The following is a 27,466-nucleotide window of genomic DNA, read 5'->3' on the forward strand; positions in this document are numbered from 1 at the left end:
TACACTACATCCCCCTATACCCTGCAGGTATGCATTAGGTCGACATGGCTTAGGTGGACATCTGAAATAGGTCGGCATGCCTAAGGTCGACAAGAATGGAAGGTCGACACAAGCATTAGGTCGACAAAAAGTTGACATGGGTTTTTCACTTTTTTTTGAGCCAGCATGTGGCAGGTGGTATTTTATGCTCTTCCTTCCACTAGGGTGTAGAGAGAGAATAGAATAGTGTGCCGAACGCAGCTGTGTTGATCCATGAAATGTATATACTATTTTGTCCAATTCTGTTGGTAACACAGACCAATCACTACAAACACAGGCCACCCTAATCATTTAGGAGTAGGGTAGACCATTATCTTTCTATGGGCGTAATAATTTGCACAATCTAGTAGGAAACAAATGGGGACAGGAAGGAGATATATACTGGATATGAATAAGGAGTGGTGAGTTAGGAGGCAGAGACTAAACATGAGTGGTAAGAAAAGGGGCAGATAATAGAGGGAAACAAGAAAGAAATGTGGCATCAAGGACAAAGGGTGTGGAAAGGGGGCAATATAACAGAAGGAATGGAGGAAGGATCGGGGGCATATGATTGGCACAAACGCTGCTGGGTTAAGTAAGCTTTGCCACAGATGACCAACTGTTATGTGTAAAACCAATTTCATAAACAGCATTTATGCAAGGAATAAGTGGGTGAGATTTAACTGATGATACAATCTATAGCTCCCTTAGAGCCAGATATTAAGCTACAAAAATTGATAAAGTGGAGAGTGATAAACAACCAGCCAATCAGCTCCTGTCATTTTTCAAACCCAGCCTGTAACATGGCAGGTAGGAGCCGATTGGCTGTTAGTTTATCACTCTCCATTTTATCACTTTTTGAAGCATGATACATCTGGCCCATAATGTATAATATGGCTAGTGAATTCCAGTAAGAGGCAGCTGTTTTTATTGACTCAGAAAGGAAATTTCTGTATATTTTTATTAGATGGAAAAGAAAGGTGCATAGAATAGATTATGGCACAGTGGGGCAGATGTATTATAGCGGCGCTTAATGCGCCGCTATAATACTTCCTGCTTTGCCTCATCAGCGAGGCGAAGCAGGAGGGGAGACCGACAAGGTGTATTAACATCTTGTCTGCCGAATCGGGGGTGTGCTAACTCCCCCCCTCCGGCGATGTCCCCTCCTGGAGATAGTGCATCAGTCTCCTGTCCACCGGCCGGCTGCACTGGGCATGCGCAGGATGTCGCTGTTAACGCGAGATCCCCAGCGCAGCCCAGACCTAACAGCAGGGACAGCGCTGTCCCTGCTGTTTAGATAGAGCTTCACCAGCCTGCAGGCGGAATGGTCAGTGATGCTGACTGTTCATACATTCAGCCTGCTATCATTTAGATAGCAGCGCCGATATGGATATGCATAGCGCCCCTGTCAATTACCGCACGCTGGCGCCGTCATACATGGGGGAGAAGCGGTATAGTGCACATAACGTGCACGGATACCCCTTCTCCCCCATAACGCAGCCCAGACCTAACAGCAGGGACAGCGCTGTCCCTGCTGTTTTTTTTTTTTATTCATTTTTATTTGAGCTTTTTAAAACAACATATAAACATATAAACACGACATATATATTAACATCAGACTTGAATGAACTTTACCATTCACAAACATAACAAACATTACAATTCTTGCATCCAATACCACATATCAAATTGATACATCTTTCTAACATTTTTTTATTCTTAATCCTCCATTATTTTTACATATCTTCCACTATTTAGTTACCATCCTGTACTTTAGACAGCTGCTTTGCTTAGATCCATCTCATATTATACCCTTCATCCTGATATTACTATTCTTCCTACTCTTTTCGGGCTTCATTTACCACTCGTGATTTATTAATTTTCATGAATTTTGAAGTGAGTTCTACCCTCGTGATTCTCCCCCCCCCCCCACATCATTCTGATATGATATACAACTATGGCACTTATTTTAACGCCCAATATGTGTTCAATCTTTCGTGCTCTTTCTTTCAGTCATTTCTATTAGTGCTTTTCCCCTCAATATAGCCTTACCAAGGCCTTACTAGATACACTACGTGTCATACTACTACATATATAACTTCATAAAGTACTCATTTACTCACAATCGAATGGGAATGTGATACCAAAAAAAAAAAAAAAAAAAAAGGAGAGTAAGGAATAAAGACACAAAGTATACATAACTTCAATTCTCTTCCCTTCTCTTTACCCCTTTATATATTTTCCCACCCCCTATATATATCCCTTATTATACCACCCCTCACATATCCTATAAAATTTTGTTACTGTCTTCCGTGACATGTGTATATATTTTTCGTGCTCTATTGTGCTATTTACTAATTCCACCCATTTCCTAATATCTGGGCCTTCTTTGGCCATCCAGGATCTGGCTATACTGACCTTCGCTATTGCACATATATTTAAAGCAGTTTGTCTTTTTTCGGATGTGGTGTCCTCACGAGGCACCCAGAATGCAGCTACTTGGGTTCACATGTTGATATGGGATTCCCAGATCTACCAATATATCCCTAACATTTTCCCAGAGGGTTTGCACCTTTTTACATTGCCACATCAAGTGAAAGAACGAGCACTCCAATTCCCCACATTTTGGGCAGCTATCCCCTTTATTTCCACCAAATCTGCTCAACTTCACAGGGGTTATATAGGTCCTATGAAGTATATTTATCTGGACCTGCTGGACCATTAAGGAATTGGTCGCGCCCCTTGTTGATGCCATGGCCATTATCCAGTCCTCATCACTAAACTCTGGAATGTCTACCCTCCACTTAGTTCTAAGTTCTGTGAGTTCATTTTTTTGACTAAAATTTAGGAGGTATTTATACAGTACATCTTAGAGACTCTCTTTCCCTGACTAGTCTTGTTGATAAAGTTTTTGACTGGTGTTTCTATAATCGTATGTGAGTTCTCTCCCCCAATAAATTGGGAGAGTGCACTCCGCATTTGCAAATATCTAAAAAACATTGATTTAGGTATCCCATATTCGCTCTGAAGTTGTGTAAAGGGTTTCAATACGTTGTTATCGTACACCTGCCCCATCTTATTAATACCATACTTGTTCCATATTTTATCCCCTTGTTCTAATTTTAGTTTTCCCATATGTTTGAAGGAAAAGATGTACCTCTCAGGGTCAATTCCTTTATAGTTGGTGACTCTGCCCACATGTTTCCATACCCTACTGGCCTGTGTCAAGATCGGTGGTGTCCTCCGGCCACATCCCGCCTCCAGTATAACCTGCAGCGGAGTGTGTCCAGGGGACAACACTCCGACCAGGTCCAGCAGACCAGGTGGCTCCTCCCCTTCCCGGATCCAACCACTAATGTGGGCTAGCTGAGTCGCGAAATAATACAACCAGCCCTCCCCGTTCTCGCTCTCTAATCAGGGTATCATTTTTTATTCTTGGGCGTTTGTTTCTCCAAATGAAAGATGTTACAATACTATTAATTTTCCTAAATATGTCTTCGCCTATAAATATAGGGGATTGTTGCACGATGTAAAGAAACTTGGGCAGAATCACCATCTTTATGAGATTTATCCGCCCTATCAACGTCAATGGTAGCTTCATCCAACATTTACACTTCACTTTAATTTCTTCAATCAGAGGGGCTAAATTGTCAGAGTAAAAACTTTTGGGGTCACTTGAGATAACAATCCCCAGATATTTACATTTTTTTGACACTTGGAGAGGGGTATCTACCCTAGACTCCCCCCGTCCCTCCTTTCCCCTTATCAACAAATGGGATTTATTCCAGTTTACTGTAAGACCAGAGAAGAGCCCAAACTCTATAAGTATGGTTATCACCCTCGGCAGATTCCTTTGGTAGTTTGTTATGCCTACCAACAAATCGTCTGCATATAAAGATACAATATTATAGTTTTTCATCCTTAAATCCCTCTCTATCCCAATTGTCTCTCTTATCTTACATGCTATTGGCTCTATCGCCACTGCAAACAGCAGAGGCGATAGGGGGCACCCTTGGCGTGTGCCCCTTGACAGGGAAAAGGATTCTGACACAAATCCATTTATGGATACTCTGGCTGTCGGATTCCCATACAGCAAGAAGATCCACCTGATATAGCGCGGACCGAAGCCAAAGGCCTTCAGTACTGCTCGCAAATATGGCCACTCCACCGAGTCGAATGCCTTATTGGTGTCAAAAGACGCCACCGCAGCATCGGCCCCTATAAAATCTAATGTCTGAAGGTACGTAAAGACCCGTCTAATATTTTCAGATGTGGCCTTCCCACTCATGAACCCATTAACATCTTGTCTGCCGAATCGGGGGTGTGCTAACTCCCCCCTCCGGCGATGTCCCCTCCTGGAGATAGTGCATCAGTCTCCTGTCCACCGGCCGGCTGCACTGGGCATGCGCAGGATGTCGCTGTTAACGCGAGATCCCCAGCGCAGCCCAGACCTAACAGCAGGGACAGCGCTGTCCCTGCTGTTTAGATAGAGCTTCACCAGCCTGCTGCTGGCGAAGCCAAAAGCAGCAGCGGGCGGAATGGTTAGTGATGCTGACTGTTCATACATTCAGCCTGCTATTATTTAGATAGCAGCGCCGATATGGATATGCATAGCGCCCCTGTCAATTACCGCACGCTGGCGCCGTCATACATGGGGGAGAAGCGGTATAGTGCACATAACGTGCACGGATACCCCTTCTCCCCCATAACGACCCTTCATACATCTGAACCAGTGCTGCTTAACCTGGGCCAACCTGCAATGGGTGTACACAAGCAGAGTATTCAAAAAAAAGAGGGGTGGAGGTGACTTAGACACTCGTCCTAAAGTGTTTGTGATACAAAAGTGCTGGGGAATATATACAGATCAAAATAGATGAACCATGCACAGCATATTCATTTAAAAATTAAAATACCATGTGACTTTTTGTTGTTGTTTCCAATGCTTGTATGAAGTCACAAGGTTTTATCCAGGGTGCAGTTGGTAGTGTTTACAAAATGTGAAAAACAATGAGAAATATGTATATTAGGTCATGTACAAATACTGTAAAGCAGGCATTCCCAACCACGGTCCTCAATGCACACCAACAGTGCAGGTTTTCTAGATATCCAGGCTTGAGCACAGGTGACTTAATTAGTATCTAAGGGATTCTGATTAAACCATCTGTGCTGAAGCCTGGATATCACTAAAAACTGCACTGTTGGTATGCCTTGAGGACCGTGGTTGGGAATGCCTGCTCTAAAGCAGTGGTAGCCAACTCTGGTCCTCTAGAGCTACCAACAGTTCACATTTTCCAGACAACCTAAGCTGCTGCACAGGTGCACTCATTACTAGCTGAAACATTTTCAAAGATCCACAGGTGGGGCTAATTACTTCACTTGTGATTCTGATAGGAGATCTGGAAAACATTAACTGTTGGTAGCTCTCGAGGACTGGAGTTGGCTACCCCAGTTCTACAGTGTTAATAAAGTGACAGGACAGGTGTACTGCAAGCTAAACTCACAGTATAGACAGATGGGTCCAAAAATTTAGCGGTTTCTTTATTTGTGATGTCTGGTACTATTATTGAGACCTTTCACCAGGATATTGTTCAGTATGTCATGTGTCGAAGTGGCAATCAGAGCAATTACTTACTCACCAGGCTCTGGTTCCTGTAGAGAGTGCTATAGAGTTATCAAAATAATTCACAAATACTTAAGTTACACTTTTATCACTGAGACCCGTAGTAACGCTCATCTTTGGATTATAGATATAGATAGATGGGATGCAGTTAAAATCCCGGCGGTCGGGATCCTGGCGTTCAGAATCCCGACCGCCGAAATCCCGACACTTTCTCCCTCCGTGGGTGTCCACGACAACCCTGGAGGGAGAATAAATTAGCGTGCCGAGCGTAGCGAGCACGCAAGGGGGGGCGATCCACGTCCCCCCCTTGTCGGGATTTCGGCGGTTGGGATTCCGGCGTCGGGATTTTGAACGCCGGGATCCCGACCGCCGGAATTTCATACTGAATCCAGATAGATAGATATATAGATATTTAGATACAGTAGCTCCCGTAAGGGAAACAGCACTCACCAGACTTCATGCAATGAAGGTATAAAGGAACAGGGTGTCCCAGGTTTAATAGTTCTTACTTGGAGCCTGCCCTGGCAGGCTCCAAGTAAGAACTATTAAACCTGGGACACCCTGTTCCTTTATACCTTCATTGCATGAAGTCTGGTGAGTGCTGTTTCCCTTACGGGAGCTACTGTATCTACATAGTACTGTCCCTCGTGGACACTGCTATTTATACGGCACCCTAGCGGTTACCTTTTGTGTGGGTGAGAGTGCAGGTCTTGTACACTTAGATATTTAGATAGATATCTATATATATACTGTATATATATCTGTTAGAAGAAAGAACAGGAGGGGCGCTCCATAGTGCATAAAAGATTATATTTATTTGAAGGTAAAAAAACAGTACCAAGTATGAGCAACAAAGTACCCGTACCAAATAAAACGACACTGTGGGCTGGGTACCACAAGATATAATCAATTTTGAAAGCCAGGCAAAACTCGTACCACCACGAACGGGGCACCGCCGGAGACAACGAACCCCCACTGGAATCACCGTGGATGAAGGCAGCGTGTCAGGAGACCGAACGGGAACAGCAGTTGGGGAGTAAGCCGGGCAGCAGTACGAAGCGGACGTCACAGGCCCCACACTAACGCATTTCGTAGTAAAACTTTGTGGAATGACTTTCTTTAACCTTACTCAAAATTATTTTTTATTTGATGGACAGTGGATTTTGCAGCACCGGGGCTGCGCATTGGGATCTTGTGTAGCACTGGCGTTCTACACATATTATTTTCCTTATGCATTACTTCGACAATTTGCATATAATCTGGACGGGATTCAGACATGAATTGGTAGAGTTGATAGACGGGATTAATTCGTTTGAATCCACTATCAAATTCACATATGAAAAAAGTACTCCTTCTGTTCACTATCTTGATGTCCAAATTACTTTGGAGAATGGTAAAATTAAGACAGGTCTGTTCAAAATACCGACTGATAGAAATACATTACTGCATTATTCCAGTCCTATCTCAACCAAAAAAGGGCTACCACTCTCAGTTGGTACTGGTTTGTCATATTTGTGAGGATGCACTGGAGGCAGAGACTGAAATAGACCTTATGATTAATAAATTCTTGGTATGGGGTACAACAAAAAGGAATTGTTGGCTGCTAAAACCAAAGTTATGACAACTCCCAGAGAACAGACCCTCCTGCCCAAAGTAAATAATGTTAACACTAAGAGAAGATCCCATTTGTGCAAAAATGTAATTCTGCGAGTAAAGAAATTGTTAAGATGACAAAAGAAATGTGGCCACTCATACAATCTGATTCCAATATCAAACCTTTTGCTCGCGGGATGATTTTACCCAGCTACCAAAGCCAACACAATCTGAAAGATTGGTTGGTTCGTAATGATATATCAAAACACAAAACGACCTTAGAGGGCAATTTCCTGTCCAATAAAACAGGATGCTATAAATGCATCAATTGCATTACCTGTCAGGGGTCAAAATTCCCATTTGACATGTGCTGATGTGTTCTAGCACATATGTGACCTACATCGTTAGATGCCCTTGTGGTCTTCTCAAAGATGGGAAGACCCCAAGGCAATTTAAGGAATGGATGGCGAAACACCGGTCGATCTTCCGACATTCTATTGAGGGAAAAAGTGTTTCCAATGAGCAACCTGTACCCCGCCACTTTAGGGAGTTTGGACATCCTAAGGTATAAAATCATCTATCAGGTGCCCCTTAACATTAGAGAGGGAGATCGGGCAAGTTGCTTTTACAACAAGAAACAAGGTGGATCCACTGTTTAAATACGGTGCACCCATCGGGATTAAATGAGCATTGTAGTTTCAATATAGTGTTGTTTCTTATGTTATCCGCTGTCTGAGGAGTTGATATTGAACAATGGTATTGTCCTAATGAACACAACTCTTGGTTATAAAGTGTCGTCTTGCATCCATTTAAATGAAATTTCTACATATTTATGATTAGGATAAAGGTACTTATGTAGTATCTGGGCTGCCGATTTTCTGATTGTATGCCTTACCTTAAGGCATACAATCAGATGCGATTCGACGCGATTTTCGGCAAAATTGCATCGAATCGCATCCGATATCGCATGCGATGCAATTTTGCATAGGTTTCAATGTTAACAAGGTCCTGTTCATTTCCCCACTATCCAAGTGGGCATGGAGTTGGATATAAACCTGTGGCGAGCGTAGCGAGCCACCGAGCCCGAAGCGTGGCGAGCGGACGCAGATTTCTTAAAAAGTATTCTGTGTCCCCTCGCGGGGCTCGCTACGCTCGCCACAGGTTTATATCCAACTCCATGCCCACTTGGATAGTGGGGAAAGGAAAAGGACCCCTTTTTCCTATTGAATTCTATGTTAAAATGGACTCAGACCATTTTAACATTGAATCCTATGGAAAAATCGGGACCATCGCATCGCATACGATTTAGTCACATGCGATGCGATGCTACCGATCCGACCCGATTTCTAAATCGGATGCCCAGATTTATCCAGTACATAAGTACCGGATAAATGCTATTATATGTTGTTTTACAAGATTGCAATATATGTGGCTCTCTCTGTATCTTTTAACATTAGTATGCACTTTCGTTGATAGGGGTTGCCTTGCAACCGTTCCGGAAGTCCGTGTGCACCAGCTAGTGCACGTCGCAAGCCGGTGACATCACATGTGACCGGACGGAAGGTGGCCCACGGCATGGTGATGGGGGTGCTATTGAGTTATTCATTTGTTATTCTGTGAGCTTGAAGTCATGCAATAAAGCATGAAATGTTGCCAGTGGGTGTCCTTCATTTATTTTGGATATTGTATTCGTCCTGTGAAGTGCCTCTCACCTGCTACATACTACTATAGTAACAGGGATGAGTGGTGCAGCGCCACCTGCGATTGGACACTAGTGCTCTAGGTGTGTTGTGGTCCCAAGATACTCCCATTTATTATGGGCCTCCGCTTGCCCCTAAATAATTAGGTCAAGGATGTCCAACCTTCGGCCCTCCAGCTCTTGTGAATATACAAGTTCCATCATGTCTTGCCACGGTTTTGCTATTAGGGAAATCTGAAAAGCTATATATGTACTCTGTATGATGATATTGGACACCCACTTGACAGATATGGAGCCAGACAATGCCGAGACATATTAAGTGTTGTTTACAGTCTAAACTTTTAACAGGATTTGTGTGCAGTCAATAGAAAGAGAAAAATATTAATGAATCTGCAGCCACACTTAACTCTATGGCAGGGGGTATAGATCATCGTACAGACAAGGTCTAGGTCAACATGCACTAGGTCCACAGTGACAAAATGTCAACATGCACAATGTCAACACCAAGGTCAACATGCACAAGGATGACATTGACAAAAGGTTGACAAGAGCAAAAAGTCGAAATGAGTTCAGGTGGATGGTAAAGCATGGGAAAAGTACCAAAAACAAAAAAGGAGAAATGGTGAAAAAATCATGTCATCAATTACCACTTCCACCTTTTTCTGTCTGTTGCCTTCAATGCCTGCAACAGATACAGATGTGGCCACATACTTCTAACCTCCATGAAATACAAGTCAGTTTACACTTGGACATTCTTTGCCCACATTTGTTACTATGGGGGTAATTCAGAACTGGTCTGAATTCGCTGTCCCAGCTACTGGTAGTAGTTAGCACATAAGTGAATATGCGCATGAGGAAATCCCCTGAGCAATTGCCTTCAGTGAGGTAAACCCCCCCGGGGCATTCGTAACATGATGGGCAGGGGGCGGACAAAGGGGACTGCCCAGCAGTTTATGGGTGTTCCCACAAAAATGGGGGGCGTGCCCACAGAAGTACTGGGCGTACTCCTGCAAACGTAGGTGTGCACAAGTATCCTTGGGGCGGGCGGGTGACGTCACATGACATGTGACGTGGCGGAAAGCGGCCATCTGAAAAGCAAGTATAGAGCAAAGGCTGTAAAAATCTTTCCATCAGAATGCGAGTGGTTGTGTAAGCATACACATCCCAATTTTTCTGCAGGAAGGAACAGCTATTAGAAGGGAATCAATTAGAGCCCCTCTTTCTCGCCTGGTAAAATCCTGTGCTAAAAGCCATTAACCCATAGAATCTGGTATAATTTCCTGAAAACAGACTGTCTATTGGGGATTACTTTTCGAACCCGCTCAGTAAAAAAAAAAAAAATCAGCATTAACTGCAGTCTAAAGTCTACGGGCTAACTGAAGCAGTGATACTAATTGAACAACATCACTGCTTCAATTACTTACTTTGGCAAACTGAATTTTCCCCATCTATAGATTATTTTTATCTAGTTAACAATACATTTGACAAAAGCAAAGGCAAAAGCTGTTTTTTTCCTGTTTTGTTTATTCATAATATACATTTATACAAGCCATAGTAAAAAGGCTATTTCTGCAACAGTTCTGTGACTTCTTACCCAGCTGTAAGAATAATGCATGCAGTTTACAAACGAGAGGTAGAAACACGGTAACAAAGACCTAGAAATGCACACTTATGCATTTGTATATTTCACAAGCAGGTACATAAATAAAAACACATCCAAATTATCTGACAGAATCTTCGATACAAAAATGCCTGTCAAGTGAAGTAAAAGCACAGGGTATAAAGACTACTGATGTACAGCTGTGGTGAATGTATTATTAGTTTACAGCCAATAAAAGCAATACAAAGGTAATAATGTCAGCTGAATATTGTTAAAAAAACACACGCAAAAAACCTTCAAGTATTAAAGTTTAGGAAAAAAAAAAAAGAAAGAAAACGTGAAATATAGAGTTTGTGAGATTTCACCATCTGACTAGAAGTGGAAAAGAGACTGAGGTCTGTTCTATTACGTCCTATAAAATGTAATAGCAAGCATTCCGGTTATTTTTGACTTAATAAGGCCCTAGACTGCATGGGCATGGGTATGAACTAAATCATTTAATGACCCTTATTTAAAATATACATATTGGGAAACTGTAGGTAGCATAGAATTCTGTCATTCTAAAAAAAATCTTCCCGAATAAAGTAAAACTAAAAATAGTGCACAATCTATTCCAAGATGCGGTGTCACTGCATTATGATTAGAGCAGGAGTCCTAAACATGTGCATTGGATTGTGTTGGCCTTTTATGTGAATGTGCACACATTTGCCAACAAAAGCAAGCAAATGCAATGCCTCCATTTCTTCCAATCACTTCTCTTTATTCTGCATCAGTGTAGACATGGTATTAATTGTTTTATGAATCCATCATGAATTCAGATAAGCAGTTGCCATCCCTGGCTGCCTTTCTATACAACAAATAACCAATTACACTATGTGCCTAAATATGTGTGCCTAGGCACACGCTTAACAAAAGTGGCTCAGGAGTTATTTAGAAGAAAATGCACCATGTACCTATAAAAGGACCTCATCAATCAATGCTACAATTTAGTTTAAGGTGAAGTATAAAATATTGTTAAAGATTAAATCCACTAATAACTTGGATTTTACATGTGACCATTTTTGCCATGGCAGGTTAATAAAAACATATTACATAAAGGCTTCTCCAAAATGGCAGCTAAAGATTCACATTAGAAAGAAGAGAAAAAAACAACAACAAGAATTGGCGTTCTAGACAGACATGAACCAAGTTAGTTGCACCCCTGTTGTACTGGCCCTCCAGTGACCATAAGCTCTAGTCATACAGGCCACGTGGCAGTTTGCTTATTAGACTTGGGGTGCCACATACTGTTAAGACGTGTGAGATGTATCCTAGCACTTACAGGCCACAATACAGACATTGGATATATACTGTCATTGTCTAGTAGAAGCTACTGTTCACTATACCCACCACGGTAGTAGTCTCACGCACAACAGTCTATAATCGGCCTATATTACAGCATTGTATTTCTTCTCTAACACTGTCCATGGAACACATTTTACGCCTGCTAGTATAACATCCAATAAAATAGAACAAGACTAAGTATCACATGCACAAAACAATATAAGCAACACAATACCTGTATATAAAGCAAATACCGGCCAAATAAAACATTGGAGAAAACAAATCAACATTAGTAATCAAGTATTAGACATATAGATACAAAAGGGTCACAGATAAAATAGTTCTGTACAGCTTGTAAAGTCTGTAGGAAGCTACATATTAAATTCCAACTTCTTTTAATACATGAAATGATCTTTTGTTTTTCAGTAAATCCATTGTGCCTTTATGTATTGATAATCGTTCCATGTAAATTCATTTACAGTTTTAGAAATTAGTGCAAAATAAATTGGTTTAAAAGGAGAATATCAAGTAGCCACAACAAATGGATGGCGAAATGAACAAAGATTTTGCATGGCTGGGTTTATTGTCCCCTGTATGTAAAGTGCTTGGCTCTTGAATCTCTTTGTAAAGAAGGATGGATGTTCTGGGGTAACACACTGTACCGGAAACCCAGGGGTGGGGGGTTAAATGCCTGACTAGCGGAATACTGAACTGCTGCTTGTGGAGGTCTAGATACAGGTTTTCACACGTCCACATTTCTCCCAGAGAAACAATTGTCCATTATTTATAATAAAGTACTAGAAATACTTTTCCTTCCGCGTGTATGGTGAAAGGCAGATTTCACAAGGAGTGCTTTTAAAACAAGGCAGCCTTTTCTGCAGACTCAGTCCCATGACTTGTGTTCTGTTCTCCTGGGAAAGCCTCCGTATAGGACTTTAGTTCTTCTTTCCACAAATACGAGGTGCAGCTCCTAGTAACAGGTATATGTATAAAGGACTAAAGCTACGTGGTCCCTGGATCTGCTTGAGTGGTCCAGTGGAGACTGGTACTATTCATACACAGCCACAGCTCTATAGAGCGCAGACAGTCTGCTTTCAACACTGGCTTTATCTGTAAGGAACAAAATAATGTCAGTAGAAATTAGGGTTGCGAAGGTCATCTCATAGAACCGATATCTAATATAATATATATATAATTTTAAAAACATAAAACACTAACACAAGATCATCCAGCTCTGCATCAGTAGTACGTGCACCTAGTTTACATTGTAACGTGTGTTTAGTGGTTAAATAGTGTAAATGAAAGTCATATTGTACATTTTGTACACAATAAAATACTGTAATGAAGGGTTACAATTAAATAAACACAAAATAAACATACTAAATAAATGTACGCGTTTCCTTTTGCTTTAAAAATAAAAATCATACTATTATCAACTGCCAAATTTGCAATCCCATATCACTGAGTAATACACTTTGCCCATCTAGTCTGCCCTAGACACACGTATACGCACACAGTTACACACTAGGGTTCATTTTTTGACAGGAGCCAATTCATCCAGCAATATATTTTTGGAGTGTGTGAGGAAACCAGAGTACTAGGGCGTGGAGGGAGAATAAAACAGTGTGCCGAGTGCAGCGAGCCATGCGAGGGGACGCGGTGCTACGTTTCAGTGTCCATGTCGACATTCAGGTAAAAAAACAGTGAAAATCCCCATGTCAAACTTTTGACTGTCGACCTTGCCCAAGTCAACCTAATGCATGTGTCGACCTAATCCCATGTCGACCTACTTACTGTAGACCAAAAGATCCATACCTGCTAATGGTAGGGGGAACTAATATGAAGGGATTAATAACATTTTGGTTTACAACAAAGTAGTAGGGAATTGGACTACAGATGTGTCTTTTTTTATTATTTATTTTCACTTCACCCACAGGGTAACAGCTATTTAGAATCTGTGAATAGCAACATTACAGACAGTAATTTGCAACCATCTTTAATCCCACCATGAGCCTGTGTGCAGTTTGTATATTCTCTCCGTGCTTGCATGTGTTTCCTTCGGGTACTTTGGTTTCCTGCCACACCCCCAATGTATACTGGTAGGTTAATTGGCTCCTGACAAAAACTAACTCTAGTGTGTTTATGCATGTGTTCAGGGCTGACTAGGTGGGCCAACTGGATCTCATCTGCCATCCAATTCTAGGTTTCTAATATACCTATATAAATGTGAAAATGTGTCATATTATAGAGGTTTATAGACTTTCAGTTGTCTAAAGGTATTAAAAACATTTTGGATTGCAGCATAGTGGTAGGGAATTGGACTACAGATGTGTCCTCATACATCTATCCTCAATACAACTCATTTTAATCAGTAGAGTTGTCTTCTGCAACGTATTTGCACATTAACCCCTTCCTGACAGAGCTAGTTTTTGCGTTCCTGACAGAGCCATTTTTTTCAAATCTGACATGTCTCACTTAAGTGGGGATAACTTTTTTTTGCTTTTACTTATCCCAGTGATTTTGAGATTGTTTTTTCGTGACACATTGTACTTCAAATTAGTGGTAAATTTGGGTCGATACAGTCTGTGTTATTTTGTGAAAAATACCAAAATGTCGTGAAAAAATGGAAAATTTAGCGATTTGCAAAATGTTAAATTTTCTGCTTGTGAGACAAATAATCATACCACTCAAAATAGTTAATAACTAACATAGACCATATGTCTACTTTATGTTGCCATCATTATTTCAACTTCCTTTTCATTTTTTTGGACACTAGGAGGCGTAAAATATGAATAGCAAATTCTCAAATTTTCAAGAAAATTTCAAACACTGATTTTTTTAGGGACCAGTTCAGTTCTGATGTGACTTTGAGGGACTTGTATGTGAGACACCCCCATAAATGATGCCATTTCAAAAACTGCACCCCTCACAGTATTCAAAACAGCATTTTGGAAGTTTGTTAACCCTTTAGGTGTTTCACAGGAATTAAAACAAAGTGTAGGTGAAATTTCAAAATTTCATTTTTTTTGCAGAGTTTCAATTTTAATACATTTTTCTAACGAATACAGTAGATTTTACTAGAGAAATGTGACTAAAAATTGATTCCCCCAATTCTTTTGTTTTCATAAATATCCTATATGTGGCCCTAGTGTGCACGGTGACCAAACCACAGGCTTCATAATAGAAGGAGCACCTACTTGATTTTGGAGCCTCCTTTTTATGAGATTATTTTTTAGGCACCATGTAGGTTTCTAGGCACCATAAGATGCTAAAAGTTAGGAACCCCCCCACAAGTGACCCCATTTTGCAAACTACACCCTTCAGGGAATTCATCTAGGGGTATAGTGTACATTTCAAACCCCCAGGGGTTTCACCAATTGTGGTACAACTGGGCAGTGAAAATAAAAAAAAAAAATTTTTCATTTTCACAGCTCAGTTGTATCAAAATTGGTGAAACCCCTGGGGGTTTGAAATGTACACTATACCCCTTGATGAATTCCCTGAAGGGTGTAGTTTGCAAAATGGGGTGACTTGTGGGGGGGTTCCACTGTATTGGTGCAACATAGCACCCACCATTCATTCCACCAAAATCTGTGCTGCAAAATCCAAAAATCACTCCTTCCCTTCTGAGTCCTGCCATGCACCCAACTGGTATTTTTTGGTCACATGTGAGGCATTGCCGTACTCGGGAGAAATTGGGGCACAGATTTTGGGGTGCTTTGTATCCTTCATTCCTTGTGAAAATGAAAAATTTTGAGCCAGAACTGCATTTTTCTGTAAAAAATTACATTTTTTTACACAAAAATGCAGATCTGGCTCAAAATTTTTCATTTTCACAAGGAATGAAGGATACAAAGCACCCCAAAATCTGTGCCCCAATTTCTCCCGAGTACGGCAATGCCTCACATGTGACCAAAAAATACCAGTTGGGTGCATGGCAGGACTCAGAAGGGAAGGAGTGATTTTTGGTGGTGGAATGAATGGTGGGTGCTATGTCGCATTAGCAAGACCCCCGAAGCACCAATACAGTGGAACCCCCCCACAAGTGACCCCATTTTGGTCACCAGCTTTGGGAGGGGGGCTGGCGCTGCGGCTGGCGGGGGGGTGGGAGGGGTGCTGGCGCTGCGGCAGCCGGGTGGGTGGGAGTGAGGGGGGCTGCCGGGTGGGAGGGGGGGGGGGGGCTGGCGATCGGTGGTGATCGGTGCTGTTCTTAACAGCACCGATCACCACCGATCACTGTGTTACCGAGCGGCTTAGCCGCCGGTAACACAGAAAACGCTGCAATTGGCTGTTCACATTTGAACAGCCAATCGCAGCGATCGCCGACCGGGGCTCAGGGACAGCAGACATCTCCAAACTGTCACCGCGTCTATGGACGCGGTGACAGTTTAAAACCATGACGTATATATACGTCTTCGGTCGGGAAGTACCTCCCGACCATGATGTATATATACGTCTTCGGTCGGGAATATCTATCTGTATATATATATATATATATATATATATATGTATATACACACACATATATATATATGTGTATATACACACATATATATATATATATATATATATATATATATATATATATGTGTGTGTGTATATACACACATACACACACACATATATATATATATATATATAAATATATATGTGTGTGTGTGTGTATATACACACATACACACACATATATATATATATATATATATATATATATATATATATATATATATAATCATTTCATTTTATTTTTTTTCATTTTTACTATGTCCCTAGTGCTGCTGCTGCTGGCGGGGGGAGGGAGGGAGGGAGGGAGGGAGGGGGGAGGCAGCGCTGCGGCGCATAACAGAGGGAGGAGAGCGGCTGCCGGGTGCCGGGTAAGCACATAGTGCTGCCGGGTGGGAGGGAGGGGGTGTCCGCGGATCGGTGGTGATCGGTGCTGTACTTAACAGCACCGATCACCACCGTTTTCTGTGTTACCGAGCGGCATAGCCGCCGGTAACACAGAAATAGCTGTGATTGGCTGTTCACATTTGAACAGCCAATCACAGCGATCGCCGACCGGGGGGGGCATTCCTGCCCCCCCCGGGCGGCGAGGGGGGATGTCTGCTGTCAGGGACAGCAGACATCTCCAAACTGTCACCGCGTCTATAGACGCGGTGACAGTTTAAATCCATGACGTACATTTATGCCATGTGTCGGGAAGTACTTCCCGACCATGACGTAAATGTACGTCCAATGTCGGGAAGGGGTTAATGCAAATAATTGTTAGTGAAAAATGCAGAAAAAGACATCCGCATTACTAAACATGCTCACGACTCAGTAACTAGAAGGGCTGTGTAATGGGAATTCAGCAAGGGTGTATGAGGACACATCCTAATAATCTCCAATAAATCAGGAACTGATGTAATTACATTTTCTCTTCAGAGTGCTGCCTAATGTTCTTACTACATAGACAAGAATATCCTTAAATATACTCTACTATGTACTATCATTTCAATAAATTAATGTACCGGTAATTTATGGAATGTACAGATGAAACAGGGTCTAACAGATTGGGTTATATCATCTTAAAAATACAGGTGAAAAAAACAAAAACAGATTTGTATTTTTAGGTGACTAATTTTGAAGAAAATTGCTTTATTTATGTATTATGTAAGTATGTATATGTAGAGTATGTATGTATGTATGTATGTATGTATGCATGCAAGTAAGTAGCCTTACCACCAACCGTGGAGGATTGCCCTTCCCAAACATATGAAAAACACACAGAGCTTTCGGCTTCCTCGTACTTACACTTATGAACATTTTCAATATCGGCAGGGCTCTGCAGGATCTTTGTTAACCCTTCTAACAGCAGTGCTGCTCTGTGGTAACGATACACAATGTCTTCTGTCTGCTGGAACATCTCGTCTAGTGCAGCAGACTGAATCTAGCACAGGAGCAAGTCAAAAATGACATTGTAATACTAACTATACCAAACTGCATTACAAAGCTATGCACGAATCTAGCCAACCAGTTCATAAAACAGCTTCCATTACAAAACACTCAAACAGACTTATAGGATACAAGATCTGCTCACTCACCATCTCCACAGCACAATTATAGATTAATTTCTCTGCTGTGACGCTGTTAATCTCATCCACAAAACGCTGCTTGTCTGAGAAAAAGTGGTTTAGCTGCTCGGTCAGTTTCTTGCACATACTAATGCAGAACTTGTAGCGCTCGTTCATGCTCTTCACCACTGTGGAAAGAAAAGTAGGTAAACTGCCACATGAGTACATAGGCAGAACTCAGTAGCAAATAAGATATTGCGCTTTGTTCTCAAATATCCCCAATGCTGTTTCAGCTGATAAAAACAGCTGGATATATTGGTAATGACTGATGGTCATTATGGCAGTATCCAATTAGCAGCCATTTTTATCAGCTGAAAATGGGCTCATGATCGGGAAAAAATACATGGGATTATGCTGCAGAATACCCGATTACAGTGGGTATCAGGGGAAAAGGATAGCGGTGTAGGGGCTAATAGGATAGCACCCAACGAACCAATTAGTAGCGGTGAAGAACTACTGCTAATATGATACCTCCCTAAATGCTTTATTTCTGAGAAACTTACCTTGTTTTACAGCACTTGAAGGGGTCAATTTCGCAGATTTGATTTGTGATTTGGCTAGTTGCAGGGAAGATGCCAGGAACTGAGCCGCTTTCATGTACAGCACCAGCTGCTCTACCTGTCTGAAAAACATAATAGCAGCCAGGTCACACACCTGCCTCATCGGTATTTCACCAGGAAATACAGAACACATTGCAGCCAACAGATACTGGAGCACTCTGCAGGGTTGGAAAGCCAACCCAACGGGGGTAACTCACAGTACTTGCATGCTCGCACACATGAAACCTAGAGGGCATACTGTAAAAGGAGAGGCTTGCACAGACCGCTTTAAGGTGCAGATTTTTCTTAAAATAGGTGTGAAAAAGTTGCAGGGAGGGGGGCCAATGTGATCAATTATGTGTGATCGACAGTATAAAAAAATTATATAAGAAAAAAATTATTCTCACCTACCCAGGGTCTGCTCTGGTGAGGGCTGCCGGTCATCTGAGCTCCCTGCTGCGAAGCAGGAAGATCTGATGACCAGCAGCCCTCCGGGAGATCCCTGGTGTCGGTGAGTATGATCACTGGTGAGGGTTGCGGCATGGGAGAGGGCCAGTGCAACGGTAATGAGGGTTGGTGGCAGGGGTGGAGATGTTGACAGCACATGAACATACTGTCAACTTCTCCGCTGCTACCGCCACTGCAGATGACGCCCTCCCCATTGCAACGACCGTCACCCTACACCACAACCAACACAGCTGATCATATTCACTTACCACAGGGATCGCTGTAAAAATACAGATAATGCGACGGAGAGCCATTACAAGGACAGAGCTTTTTCACTAGCTCTGTACCTTCATGTGTTAATTGATACATCTGTGCAATATAATCAATTTACTCATTGCGAATCTGGCCGATATTATCACAGCATATCCACATCTGAGGATGGTGATAAATCGGCCCCTTGGTGAAACAACAGCTTTCAACATTTGAAGATTGGTTTGAAAATCAAAATCAAGCAGCCAGACTGATTTGCTGTCCTTACCCCCACTCTTTGCTCAGCTGACTGATCTGATCCACCACCACACTCTCCTGAATCTGGTAGAGGGACACGGCAGAGGTGCACATGTCAGAAGTTCCACCCCGTGTTGCAGTCAGCTCCATCACGCACTCCGTGAATGCAAGCATCAGATTGAGGTGTCTGAGCGTATCTGTGTGCTCCCTCTGCATTGGGAATAGAGCAGACCTGGTATACTCAGAGTGCTTTCTTATAGGTAACAATTCATTCCTTAAATTTGTGGCAGTTTGTCTAAAAGGTATTAAAACCAACCTATTATCAATGGGTGTGGTATGACTGCCCGACAATCAAGATTCGACAGTCAGTGTATAACGACATCGGAATCCCGACTGCCGGTGCTCCCACGGGAGTGAGAGCGCAAAATCATCTATACAATCTCTTTCTCTTGTTGCGCTCGCCACACTGCAGGCTCGTCTTGCTTGCCACAGTTCTATTCTCCCTCTATAGGGCTTGTGGACCCCCACAAGGGAGAATAGACCCTGTTAGTCGGGATCCCCCCTGTCGGAGCACTGGTAATCAGGATTCGGTATACTGACTGTCGGGATCCCAATTGTCGGGCAGTCATCTGGCACCCATTAACAATACATCCATCTAAACCAAACAAATATTTATACACCAACATGCAAAATAAAATTTCCACAAATACAGTAATAAAGGAAAATGATGTATTTACCGTAACTCCGCTCCCTAGCTAATCTGCTGCATAAAAAGGAAGCCATTACTTTCTTTTCAGTCATTTTCTATAGAAAAAGGCTGAAATATAGGGGACTAATTCAGACCTGATCGCTGGGCTGCTAATTTTTGAAGCCCTGCGATCAGGTACATGCCACCCTGCCAGAGTGAAATCATGCACCATGCAATACAGTGAAATGCTTATCAGGGCTTTAAAAATTAGTTGGATCAGCCAATAGCTGTAAATCCATTCGTGAGCTGCTCCACAGTGAATTATTCTTCCAATGTGTGCAGTCTACACTACATCACTGCCACCCCCCCCCCCCATACCCTACACCACTGACCCATCTATACCCAATTCTACATCACTGACCTCCGCTATACCCTACGCTACATCAGTGCCCCCCCTCATACCCTACACTACATCACTGACCCCTCTACACTGACACCTCTACACCCAATTCTACATCACTGACCTCCGCTATACCCAACACTACATCACTGGCTTTTGCTATACCTTACACTACATCACTGACCTCTGCTATACCCTTCGCTATACCCTACACACCACTGACCCCTCTATACCCAATTCTACATCACTGACCTCCGCTATACCCTACGCTACATCACTGGCCTCCGCTATACCCTATACTACATCATTGACCTCTGCTATACCTTACACTACATCACTGACCTCCGCTATACCCTACAATACATCACTGACCGCTCTATACCCTATACTACATTACTGACCCCTCTATACCATACACTACTGACCCCTCTATACCATACACTACTGACCCCTCTATACCCTACGGTTCCATCCTGTGGTGTGCTGTAGGGGAGATGGTCTGTTGAGCCCTTCTGCTGCTGCCGGTGAGCAGCATGATAAGATGGTGCCGCTAATGGCTGCCTAGGAACTGTGCTACTCCGTCATATATACCCCCATGTCTCCCCTGTCTAGTACACTGCACAGCAACTTATAACCATACTGTATCTGCTTAGCTGTTGCCTGCCTGGCTGTTGCAACGACCAGTAGTGCTGCTGATGGCTGCCTAGGCGCTGTGCAGCTCAGCGAGTATATTTTACCTGTGTCTATAATCTATCGTATACCGGTATGTGTTATGTATATCTGTACTGTCACTGTTGAACTGTTACCTAACCGGTTGTTGCACATAAATCCAAATCTAATTCCTAGTATACACATGTATACCTGGCCAATAAAGCTGATTCTGATTATTTCTGGCATTGTAGTGTTGACATAGTGACAGTGGACATGCTGACTACATTTGACCGTCTAACTATTGTTATAGCCATTATAACTATCTCCCTTTACCATTACTTAGAAGAACAGAGGTGGGTGCAATTACTGCATGCTGAGAGCACATACCTCCCAAACCACAGTGTCCCCATGGTGGTTGGGAGGTCAGAGCTGCTTTCTGCCCTATAAAAGGGTAAACGTGTGTGCTGGAGGCTGGGGGTATCTAAGCAGCTTCCAGCATGACGTGGGCAACTTCAATTAAGGGACGTGGCCTAAAAATACAGAGGCCACGCCTGGGGGTCCCAATCTGCCAGTGTTCTTGGAGATGGTATTGCCTCCAAACCAGCCAAAAGACACTGCACCCATGTGCAGTGTAAACAGCACTGACCTGGGAATGTCCCAGGTCGGTGCTACAGTGAAAAAGGGGTAAGGTCCTAAAGGGCCCCTTACACTTTTTTTGTGAGATTTGACCCAGGTGGATTGAGTCAATTTATCTGACAAAATCTGATGTGCCTGTCTGACAAAATCTTATGTGCTTGATGTGTAGGACCCAATGCACAATCCCATGCCATTGGGTATAACCAAGAGATTGTAAGAGATTGATCCTCCAGCACATAGGATAAATCTCGAGTCAATCAGGTCCAATTTGTTGAACATTAAGTTCAACAAGTGTAAGGGGGCCTTAAATCTAACCTTTTCAGACCAAAGACTTTGGTGGAAAAGGTTATTATTTCAAATATTTATTCGGACCATTCGTTCTCTATTATTGTAGGTAGCTATATCTAGCACAGTGTGCTCCAGAGTGATCCTTATTAGGAAGCAAACTAGTAATTTAGGTATCCGTAGTCTCAATTAGTAACTGTAAAAGCGGTTACTCAATATTCATGGTTCCTGCATCACAAACCACATTACGGACCATAAATGAATATTTCCTAAAGAAGAGCGCAAATACATTTTCTGCTTAAACACTGCATAAAGCAAGCATATGGTTACCTCCATCAGAGTTTCCTCAGGTAGTTCAGGAGCCTCAAATGTGATGAAATCTTCCAAACTTGGTGGGGATGTGCCGTAAGACATGTATTTAAGGCATGGTGCCGCATCTGCACCTGGTGGAGATGAGCCCATGTGAACTCCAGAGGGTGATCCCATGTACACACGGCCGCTTGTGGAGCAGAGAGAGCCACCAGAGCTGTTCGAGCCAACTGTATATGACAAAGCACACAAGTATTATAGTGTGAGGAAGGAAAGATGGGGAGGAGGTTATATAATGCACATTAATCCTACCAAACTAATGTATCTGAAATCCACTGTTGAAATGATCAGTCTCTAAGACCTAGAGCCCCAAATAAAGGAGAGAGTAATAGCCTGCGAGTACACCTGTATTTTTAAAGCACCAATCATTTACAAGGCGAAACCAGGATGCAGCTTTAAAAATACAAGCATACTGGCCGGACTTCTAGCACAGCCTGCATCTTGCAGACTACTACATAAGCCCCTATGAGACAAAATGTTCCAAGCATGTCTTTAGCAAGAGTAACACCGGTAGTCTAATTTATAGCCAAGGCATATACAGATGGAGCGCCTCTCAGCCACCTCCGGGGCTCGCCAGATTGCCCCTGCTGGCGAGATGGCGCTCCATCTGACTGGGTGGGGAGTAGGGAGGTCGGGGACCAGCGGCAAGGCGGCAGGGACCCGGGGGGAGCTCAGTTAGAAGGGGATGAGCGTGTGTCTCGTGCGCGAATGTCCCCTTCTGGCAGTTGGTGATCCGACCGCCAGCCCCTGGATAGAAGAGAGGCACTCCATCTGTATCAACCACACACACAATGAGATAATAGAAAATTGTGAAGGCATTACCTGAAGTGGCCCGTGTTCTCATCATCATATGGGTGCAGGTGGGAGGAGTAGAGCTGTTGGGCGGAGACCCTACGGTAAACATTACAGCTCTGGAACCCACTGTGGGGACTGTCAGGACACTTCCTGTAGCACCAGCAGGGACTGAAAAAAGGAATGTAATAAACTATTACCTGGCTGAACCATTACAAAATAACCTGTCACTGTGCACTAATAAAATTGTATTTAATTGCTCCTCCATTTCCTTTGCCTGTACATATACAGGGAGGATATCAAAGTGAATTTAGTCTTCATAGAAACAGTTGTGGTATTTAGTTACAGATCACAAATACAGCGTTCATTATAGCGCCCTGCACCTTTCAAAATCTGTGCAGTTCCTCTGTCCTGCCTGGGGAGTCATGGTAAGCTGTGGTGCTTCTAGTAGTGTATGGTCTGTATTGAGATACAGGTTGCAATGCAGACAGCAACACCCCAGGTAGGAAAGAGGAACTGCATGGGTTTTCAATGGTGCAGGGTGCTAGAAGGAACACTACAAATACATAAAGAAAACATTCAATGCTCTATTATGGTAACAACATTGCAATAAAGAAAAAAAGTATAGATTACCTGTATCCATGGGGCGCTCAGAGTTTAGACTGTCTGTGCTTCCCTGGTAATGTTGTCCTCCTAGAATAGCTCTCCCTGTCTGATCAGACAGCTTCCCCGCACTCACAGACCTGACAAGAAGATCATTTATCATTGCTTACTTTAAGGGTTTGCTCCAGCAGTCCAGATGACTGCACTTGCTTATATTTATTAGAAAGGCTAAAACAATGACACTATTATATGTGACCGCAGAGATATACCAGCCTGAAAGTATTATACCAGCATTAAAGACAATAACATTGATCACCCATCTATATATATATATATATATATATATATATATATATATATATATATATATAAAAAAAGCTAAATCCTCCACATGTACTGTAACTCCCGGGAAGACTCAAAAAAAGAATGAACTCTCACATCCAACCAGCTGTAGCCTATTCTTTTGTATTGCTTTTGTTCCCCTTACTGACACCATCCGCAGATACAGAGCAGGAGAGCCACTCCTGCCCGGTGCTTCCCTGCACTGCAGATAGGTATGTAATTGGTGCGGCACCGTTAGTACACACCTAGGAACTGCATCAATGCGATTGGTTTTCCCCAATTTCTCAGTCCGATCTGCTGAAATCGGGCAGAATCACATAGTGAACTGGGGCCTTAAACCTTATTATAACCTAGGTTGTATTGCTGGGTTGGTCGACCCGGGTTTTTCAGTTTGGTTCTTTCACACCCCTTCTTGATCCAGATTGACCCAGCAATAACCCGGGTTATTTGCGTGATGTGAAAGTGGTATTACTGATCTAGCACTTTTTTTTTCTATTACATCAAGAAAGTTTTGAGAAAAAAAACAAGAAAAAAAGCTTACGACAACACTGCTGGTACTTTGTAAAAAGCTAAATTGAGAATATATCTAGAACTGAATGCAAGTGTTACTGTGTTATTATTAAAAATGCATTTACGTTAAGGTAACTATCCCTTTATGTACCAGCCAGTCAGCTTTGTAAAAAATTAGAGTTAGGAGGTGATTGGTGGAACTTTACCTCTCACAATTTCTACAAGTTTTGATAAATACCCCTATTTTTTATTGTCAACAATATTTACATCATGATGGTGACAGTTATGCTTTTAGGTGATTTTAGGTAAAAAAAATATCCATGCTTCAGTATTCCAGTGTCTTAATACGCACGAGAAAACACATTCATACCAAAGAACAGAAAGTATCCTACTTCCGCTCTATACTAAAACTAGAAAACGACATGTAGATTAGTAAGTGAAATGTCCACTAGATGGCGGCAAATGTCTTATCACGAAGCAAATGGCAAAATAATAATAATAATTTTATTTATATGATGCTCTTTCTCCAACAGGATTCAAGGTGCTTTGCAGTAAGAAAAAATGCAGCACATAGCACAAAACATTAAGTAATACAGAAGAGTAATAAAAAAAAAATATCTAGAGAGCACAATAAGCATAATGCAGGGTTGGTTTAGACATTTGGGGTAATAAATTCCATTGGTTGAATATTCCACCCACTAAAGGTACCAGATGAGGCAGCTGTTTTGGTGGCACTCTGGAATATTACCCTGGGTGGAATAGGCCCCTCCCAATCTAGGGTGTCTGACATCACAACACATCGGTTAAAAGACCTTCACTGTAAAAATGCTTACCACCCCAAAGCATTCATAGCTCCCCCACCTCACATACAGACATTCAGGATACCAGTGCTGGGAACCTCCTGGACGGCCGTCTCCTGGTGGTAATCGACATACCGGCATCAGTATTGTTAATGCTGGCACACCGACCACCAAAATGCATCCCATATAATGCTGCGCTCAATCCAACACTCTTGCTTACAAAAGCATATAAATGCCATAACCCTTCAAGTAGGCAGAACACGTGATCTCACCTTCCAAAAGTAGCTTTGCCATGGTCTGCTGTTCCTAGCCTATCACTCCCATGTGGGCAAGTGAAGTGGGAGAATTCCCTCAGGTAAGACAAGTCTTTGCCCTGTACAAGAACATCCACAGGTCCCTGACGAGTAACCAGAGCAGGCAGGTTTGAGGATGCTTGTGTTTTCGGTATCTTGAACGGAGCAGTTGCCTTGAAAAACAACACAACTAAAATGGTCATTTTTATAAGGATAATTCAATAGAACACACTCACATTACAATCTAGCCACAGATGGTCAAGTTGGCATTAGGCTATTTCTACACAAAGGAGGCAGGGGGGTGTGGTGGTGGGGGGGGGGGGAAATGCTGAAACACACTGTGTCTAGACAGGCAATTTGGAAGGCATTACAAATATCAATCCCATGAGAGGACCATTCGGACTTTAACACTGCTTAACGTCTTATTCTTAAAACATTTAACTAGAATGCTCAAAGTTCACCAAATCTGCCTTTCCCCCACAAATGTAATTGCAATATTGTTAGTCTACTTTTCCACACATTCCAAGTCTCTCTACCACTTCCACAGGGAAATATAACAAGAAGTACTTTCCTTATCTAGGATACAACGAATCTTCAGAACCTCTCTCTTACATGCACTGCCATTTACTGCCACCACTTCCTATCAGGCATTTACACCTCACCCATCTATCTCCACTTCAACATGTCTTAAAAGCTGAACTAAGACAGATGTTTGTCACTGCTGCACCACTCTACAAATCACTATACCGGCAGAGTCCATTTCAATGATTCTTTCCAAACTAAACCTGCACACCACAGCTCAATCCTGAAATACATGTCCTCATGACCCGGGATCTATGTCTGACCTGTGCCCCATCTGAGGGTTTCTTCCATACTGATTAAGGTAAATGGAACTCCGTACAATACATCATTAGGAGCTTATCATTTAAATACTCTTAAAAGTGGGCTGTAGTTGCCATGTCGACACCACAATGTTAACAGTACGTTAATGATGTTTATATGTCATCAAGGAACATATCGACATTATAAAAATATAAAAATTAAGTAGAATGCCAACAATAGGGATTGGCTGCAGGAAAGAAGGGTTAGATTTATGGGAAGGGTAGGGTTAGGCTGTGGGAAGGAAAGGTTGGGGGTTAGAAACTAGGAGCAGGATTATAACTTATCATCACCTAACTACCGGACAGAGAAGACAAGGCTGTAGCTGGTGAGTGATCACCATTGGTGTATTTATAATGGGTGCAGTGTGCACAGTGGACACGAGTCCCAGGGGGGCCCACATTTGCTACACTTTTACATCACCTCACTTCTGTCACAAAGTCCACTCCAATTTACAACCCCTACTTGTGTCTGCCCTTTACCCACTTTATTGTGAATCTAAAGCTGGGTACACACTGGTCACTATGCCGTCCGGTCAGAGGGATTGGACCGTCATATTAAGCATATTACTCAGTGTGTATGTGCAATATGTGCGCTCCCTTGCGACAAAGCTAGGTTTGAGGTGCTGCACATCAAATCTAGCAACATCACTAGCGACACCATGTATGTTAATAAAGGACGGAACAGTGATCGTTCCCTCTTTCATTAACATTGCTCCAGTGTGTTCAGGTGATCTGGGCTGACGGGGATCTGTTCCGT

General features: G+C 42.5%; 1 protein-coding gene across 2 annotated transcripts in view; it reads right to left on the reverse strand.

Annotated features, from left to right (window-relative positions):
• Positions 1 to 10,434: 10,434 nt before the first annotated feature.
• ULK2 (unc-51 like autophagy activating kinase 2) overlaps positions 10,435 to 27,466 on the reverse strand; it is a 105,516-nt gene continuing 88,484 nt past the window's right edge. For both annotated transcript variants that reach the window (XM_083173729.1, XM_083173730.1), the window contains exons 19-27: positions 25,808 to 26,001; positions 23,914 to 24,023; positions 23,311 to 23,451; positions 22,450 to 22,658; positions 19,491 to 19,669; positions 18,470 to 18,588; positions 17,937 to 18,094; positions 17,647 to 17,782; positions 10,435 to 12,963 (exon numbers count right to left, since the gene is read on the reverse strand). In XM_083173729.1, the coding sequence (XP_083029855.1) occupies positions 12,902 to 12,963; positions 17,647 to 17,782; positions 17,937 to 18,094; positions 18,470 to 18,588; positions 19,491 to 19,669; positions 22,450 to 22,658; positions 23,311 to 23,451; positions 23,914 to 24,023; positions 25,808 to 26,001 (1,308 nt within the window). In that variant the 3' untranslated portion in view covers positions 10,435 to 12,901. The remainder of the gene's footprint in view (positions 12,964 to 17,646; positions 17,783 to 17,936; positions 18,095 to 18,469; positions 18,589 to 19,490; positions 19,670 to 22,449; positions 22,659 to 23,310; positions 23,452 to 23,913; positions 24,024 to 25,807; positions 26,002 to 27,466) is intronic.

This window comes from Crinia signifera, chromosome 2 (genome assembly GCF_055691185.1).
Source record: "Crinia signifera chromosome 2, ASM5569118v1, whole genome shotgun sequence".
Classification (NCBI taxonomy): domain Eukaryota; kingdom Metazoa; phylum Chordata; class Amphibia; order Anura; family Myobatrachidae; genus Crinia; species Crinia signifera.